The following is a 6,711-nucleotide window of genomic DNA, read 5'->3' as shown; positions in this document are numbered from 1 at the left end:
AGCTGCCCTGGGGATGCTGGGCCAGGAGGCTCACCTGAAGGCTGCCAGGTACTCCGTGTCTCCCATCGGGGGGTCGAGGCCTCCGGTGAACGCCATGTTGACGTTGAAGCCCACGCCTGGCCCGGTGCCCACCTGTGGCCAGAGGAGAGAGAAGCATGGCACGGCCTGGAGGACTGGGCCAGGAAGGAGGGTCTGCCGTGGGGGCCCTGGCTGGGCTCTGCCCTGTGCCTGCAGCGGGACCCGGGTGCTGTCTGCAGTGCACGCTCACCAGTGCGGAAGCCGGTCACACGGGCTGCCCTCGTGCCAATGACAGGCAGTTTTCAGGAGCTCCAGGGACCCCGAGCTAAGGGGGCTGTGGAGCTGTGCTCCTCTCACAGGAAAGGCCAGCTGTCTCTCTCGGCGACACTTCTGAGGCCCCACGCCCTGTGCTGTCAGATGCAGAGAGCAATCCAACCCAATGCCTTGGAGAGGAGCCGTCTGTCAATGGCCCTGTCATTTCCACTCCACGTGACAAGGAAGACCCAGAGGCAGAAGCCTGGTCCTTGGTGGGACCGCCCTGGGGGCCTCCTTGTTCACAGGGAGCAGGCTCTGCTTGGGGACACGGGGTGTTATGAAGGAGCCTGCTGAGCTTGGGGCTACCAGGCAGCACTAGCCAGGTGAGAGGACCAGGGATAACAGCACCCTATCCGGGGAATCTGGAAAAGACGCCAGCCTGGAGTGGACAGGCCACGTGTATCCCCGTGGCACAGTGCAGGCCCTGCCTGACCGAGGCCACCTGGGCCCTGTTCTCCACACGAGTAGGGGAGCACGGAGCCCTGCCTGGTTGGGCTGTGGCTGGCGTCTGCCTCGCCCTCCACTGGGGCCCCTCCCACAGCTGGGCGCCGGGCGGGCGCGACCACAGGCCCCACGCACCTCGTCAGGCGCCCCGCTGCCCGGGAAGAAGTTGCCATCGTCATAGCGGTGCAGCGACACGTAGAGCACGCTGGGGTCGCTGTAGAAGGCCTGCTGACTCCCGTTGCCGTGATGCACGTCCTGCGGGCACTGCCTCGCCCTCCACTGGGGCCCCTCCCACAGCTGGGCGCCGGGCGGGCGCGACCACAGGCCCCACGCACCTCGTCAGGCGCCCCGCTGCCCGGGAAGAAGTTGCCATCGTCATAGCGGTGCAGCGACACGTAGAGCACGCTGGGGTCGCTGTAGAAGGCCTGCTGACTCCCGTTGCCGTGATGCACGTCCTGCGGGCAGGAGGTCACTCAGGGCGGACCAGGCATGGGGACCGCCCTCCCTGTCTGGTCCACCCCTGCTCAGGGAAGGACTGTGCGCAGCCAGGCAGGCACCCGCAGGGCAGCCTGCGCCCGGGTCTGCGGTCAGTAGGTGCCCGACAACTTTTCAGAAACCTGCTGGGTCTCCTCGGCCTCTGCCGGGATGTGCTCAGATATGGCCGCTCATGAACAGGCGTGGGCAGTGCTGCCCCGTGCCAGGCGCTGGGACCGCAGGAGACAAACCCTATGGGCTGTGGAGAGAGAGCTGCTGGGGGCCTGGAGCCTCGGACTAAAACCATGAGCTACAGTTTTTAACCACAGACCACATGTCACAAGCGCCAGAGGACAACAGGGACATGCACCAGCGCTTCACGTGGCTGTGCTGTCCCCCTGGGGCCACAGCGGGCGGCGCCACCAGCACGGGCAGGCCATGACGTGGGGACCTGCAGCCCTGAGCCTCCTCTCAGCAGACAGGCTGTCTGCGATGACATGTGTGAGGCCCAGCCACAGGCAGGGCCTGGGACAGCTCCCAAGCCCTCCCGTGGCCGCCCGCTCTGTGTGGCCTCCTGCGTGCATAGCCGTGTGTGTACCTGAGGTGGGCCTCAGCCCACCATCTCTGTGCTGCCGGATACGGCGGCCAGCAGGGGGACACCTCTGTGATGGCATGGCAGGTCATCTCACCCTACCCGCTGTGACACTGCCTGTGTGTCGGACAAGAAGGTGAGCCCGGCGTCTGGGTTCACTGACCATGTTGTCACCAACCTCATCCTCTCTCGCTCATGGCCGGCGTCTCCTGAGCCCAGTGGAGGCCTGGCTCTCAGGCCCTGCTGTGTGGGAGCCCCACTGCTCTGCTGTCCTCACTGACGTGCAGGCCACGTCCCCGGGCCAGGCTAGACCCTGTCCCCTATGGAACCAGCACTGACAGCCGGGACCTGCCTGGTGCTTGGGATGTATCTGAAGAAAACTTGCAATAGACCACAGACTCACCGAGATACCTGCTTTACCGATTCCTGAAAATGTTATGAAGTCAGTCCAGCAGGTGGTATAGGGGTTACGTCACTGGACTCCCACATGGCCAACCATGGTTCAAGTCTCGCACCCAGTAGCTTGACAATCACACCAGGCACATGTATACGTGTGCCCAAGACCCCAGGAGAAGGGGAGAAGGGATGTCTCACTCTCCCTCACTGTCTCTGTCTCTTTCTCTAGTGAGCACACGTGCCCTATGGCAAAAACCTCTAAAAAAAAAATCACAGAATAATAATCCCAACTACTAAACAACACTGTGTACGTATGTATAAACCTGGCTTAAAGAAGGGTATGATGATACAACCCTGAATATCCACTTCCAGTCTTAAGAATCAACATAGTGGGCCAGCAGGTGGTGTGGTGGCTATGGTTCTGAACCCACATGGCCAGCTGTTCAAGGCTTGGACCCAACGGCTTGTAAATCATGCTGGGGGTCTGTGTGCACATGTCCAGAATCCCAAGAGGAGAACGAAGGGGTGTGACGTGGCTATCCCTCTGGGGTGATTTCTCACTTTCCTCTCTGTCTCTCCTTGGCAAGCAAAAAAAAAAGTCTAAAAAAAAAAAATCAGCATAGCTGGACCCATGTTCAGGTATCACACACATTATTAGAGCGCCAGCCCTCTTGGGCAGCGGGGTACTGGGACGAGACAGGTCCTGGAGGCTGACAGAGAGGGAGGCCCTGCCCCACGGCCCCCAGCAAGAACCAGGACTGGCCCAGAGCAGGAGGCCAGGCACTTCCACAGCTTTGGCGGGTGTGGGGCATGGCCCACGCTCCCAGCTAGAGGCCCAGGGTGAGGCAGGCAGTGCTTTCTGGAGCCACGCCTCCCAGCAAGCCTTCACCGAGGTGCCCTGGCACCGTGCACCTCTGCGGTGTACTGCCAGACACCTCAGAGCCATGCCTGGCAGGGTGCCTGCTGAGACCGCATCTCAGCGCTGGCCCCCCTTCTCTCCACGCATGTCGGCTGCTCAGGGCCACAGGGCGAGTAAACCTCCCGCCCGGGCCGGCACTCACCCAGTCCACTATGAGAATCTTGCTCACGTTCAGCCTCTGCTGGAGAAGCTTGGCTGCCACGGCCACGGAATTGAAGTAGCAGAACCCCCTGTGGAGGAGAGGAGGGCAGGGAGGAGGTGAGGGCGCCGTGACCTCTGCCACACCACTGCACTGGCTGCCTGTGGCCGAGATTCCCGAGTTGCTAGGGGTTCTGTGCATGTGGGCCTCATCAGGAAGGGTACCTCGAGGCACACGGTGTGACAAACAGACACAGACACTGTGGACGCTGACACGCAGGCACTGCTGACACACATAGCACACAGATGTACACACAGACCTCATAGATGTACACACACACACACACACACATACACAGGTAGACACATACCACATGGGCACCTGCCACACTAAGAAATATCACACACACATGAATACACATGCAGACATAGACCACGTAGATACACACAGCACCCTTTACATATACACAAACCGACATAGAGACACCACACACACACACACACACGTATATGCACCAGATCATGCTGCTGTACACACACCAGACACATATATACACACATGAACACACGCAGGCAGACACACATGCCACACTGAGGCACACACCTCAGAGATAACTGCGAATAGGCATCTGTGCTCACAGACCATGCAATCACATCTAGAGAGACCATAGACACACACCCAGACACACACTTACACACACACAGACACAGCACAGAACATGCAAACACATCTATACATACAGAGACCAGACACACACACACAGACACAGCACAGAACATGCAAACACATCTATACACACAGAAACCAGACACACACCCAGATACACACTTTCACAGCACAGAACATGCAAACACATCTATACACACAGAGACCAGACACACACTTACATAGCACATATACACACACCACAGAAACATGCAAACACATCTATACATACAGAGAACAGACACAGCACAGAACATGCAAACACATCTATACACACAGAGACCAGACACACACTTACATAGCACATATACACACACCACAGACATACACTTACACTGCACACAGACACATTGCAAACACATAGTTACATAGCACAGACACACACACAGCACATAGACCTGCACTGCAGACACACCCTTACACAGCACACAGGTGTGCACTGCACACACACTTACACAGCACAGACGCATTGCAGACACACTGCCACAGCACACAGACACACTTCCATAACACACAGACACACCACATACATACACCAGATACACACACAGCAAAGATACACATTTACACAGCACACAGATACGCACCACAGTTTCACAGCACAGATATACAGACATACACACAGCACGCACACACACCAGACACACTTACGCAGCACGTAGACACACACAGCACACACACACCCAAACACTTACACAGCACACTTACGCAGCAGACACACACAGCAGTCACACAGCACACACACACTTACACAGCACAGAGACACACTTACATAGCACTCACACACACAGCACACTTACGCAGCAGAGACAGACAGCATAGTTACACAGCACACTTACACAGCGGAGACACACTTACACAGCGGAGACACACTTACACAGCGGAGACACACTTACACAGCACACACACTTACACAGCACACACTGCACACTTGCACAGCGGAGACACACTTACACAGCACACACACTTACACAGCACAGTTACACAGCACATAGACACACGCCGCAGACAAACGTACACAGCACACAGGCGCATAATCCAGACACACACTCCCACATATCACAGGCACGCACTGCAGACACACACTCCCACATACACACCCATATGCACACAGGTGCATGCTCTGTAAACACAGTCTCCTGTTGGAGGTCTCCTATGTCCCCGTGGCTACACAAACCTGCTTTCCTGGACCAACGCCCCCTCAGTTGCCCCAGCAGCCCCCCTGAACACAGACACCCCGAGATGCTGCGACACGCGACAGCTCTACTTGTGTCCACTGCGTCCTGCTCATGACCCCAATGGTGGCATGTGTGATCACCTGGGCTAACTATAACTGTGCTCTCACTCCAAAGGCCACACGACCTAGGAAGACGCTTCAGCATCCACTTTCTCCTCGAGCTCCATAAAACCGGGGACACAGCTCATGCCTCAGTCTGGAAACTCACAGCCCCGGAGCATCAGGGCTCTCGGGGGACAGGCCCCGCCTCTGTGGGCTCAGAGCTGTCACTGCAATGGCTCAGTAAAACCCAGGACGAGCCCCATCTAAGTGTGTGTTCATCTCCCCCAGGTCTGCTTTGACTGTCCGGCAGCCCAGAGCTGGGTTCCAGTTAGAGAAGTGACGTCAGAAGGAGACACCCCAGCAGCACAGGCACCCACCACCCACCACCTGCTGGGCAGGGTCTGTCTGCGCTGTCCAGTTGAGCCTGCACCTGCTGCTGCTCCTCCACGCCTGGTGCTGGGTCTATGACGAACCACCCTTGCTATGGGGCCCGGGGGTCTGGACAGCCACCCGAGCAGACAAGAGACCGTGCCAACACCGGCTGAGGGCCGAGCGTTACTGCTGCCCGAGGTGCCGCGGGGCTCTGTGCAGGTGTGCTCGCCTGGGTTCTCATGGCAGAGCTGCAGCACAGCTCACCTGGGCTAGCTCTCGGGGCGCCCTCCCCTTCCCCCAGTCTCCGGCTCATGGCCCTGCCGGCTGCTCCTGTCCCTCAGGTGGCCCTGCCCTGTAGGAGAGGCCCCGCGTCCCTCCTCTCAGCCCAACTGCCTGCCAGGGCGCGCGTCTACTCACATGGGTGTGCTCTCCTCGGCATGGTGGCCAGGGGGCCGGACCACAGCAAAGCCATTCTGCGGGTGACAGTGGTGGGACAGAGTGACCAAGATGTGTTACACCCAAGAGGTGGCCACAAACCGACTTTCAGAACCACAGTAGGACCCGGTCTTCCCAGGAACCTGGGCCCCACAGACACAGGGCGGTATGAAGGGCCAGCAGAGCCTTCAAAGGCGGCAAGGACCCTCCTTTTTAAAGAGACCGACTGGTTATTAGAAGTTCCTGGTGAAATCAGCCGACATGGCCTGGGGCCGTCCGTGGGAGGGCACTCCTGGCCCCCCTGCACCCGGCCAGGGGCTGTTGGCTCTGGGCTGACGGGGGCTGGTTTGTGGCCTACTGTGACATCGCTGTTATCACACAGACTGGTTCCTGGGGGTGGAAGCCACATAAACCCACAGCTCCCTGAAACGCAGAAGCAGCCGTGTGCCCCAACCTCTGACGCTATGGGGTGCCTGTGGCACCCCACTCTTGCAGCTGCAGTGAGAGCACCGGGGACTACTGCTGGGTCCCCGGGACTGGGAGTCAGGGGAGGGCAGGGGTTGAGGTCTGCACTAAAGCCCCTAGAGGCCAGCCGCTGCTGACCGGCATGCGGGGGGCAGGTG

At 58.8% G+C, this 6,711-nt stretch overlaps 1 protein-coding gene across 1 annotated transcript in view; it reads right to left on the bottom strand.

Moving 5' to 3' along the window:
* The window catches only part of HDAC4 (histone deacetylase 4), a 318,469-nt gene that overhangs the window by 29,628 nt on the left and 282,130 nt on the right, over window positions 1-6,711 (bottom strand). Inside the window, exons 22-24 of the mRNA XM_027773229.1 lie at window positions 3,301-3,388; window positions 1,113-1,232; window positions 35-132 (exon numbers count right to left, since the gene is read on the bottom strand). Coding sequence (XP_027629030.1) covers window positions 35-132; window positions 1,113-1,232; window positions 3,301-3,388 — 306 coding nt within the window. The remainder of the gene's footprint in view (window positions 1-34; window positions 133-1,112; window positions 1,233-3,300; window positions 3,389-6,711) is intronic.

This window comes from Tupaia chinensis, unplaced genomic scaffold (genome assembly GCF_000334495.1).
Source record: "Tupaia chinensis unplaced genomic scaffold, TupChi_1.0 Scaffold000332_1, whole genome shotgun sequence".
Lineage (NCBI taxonomy): Eukaryota > Metazoa > Chordata > Mammalia > Scandentia > Tupaiidae > Tupaia > Tupaia belangeri.
Note: the sequence above shows the minus strand (reverse complement) of the source record. Positions and strands in the feature narration are given on the sequence as shown.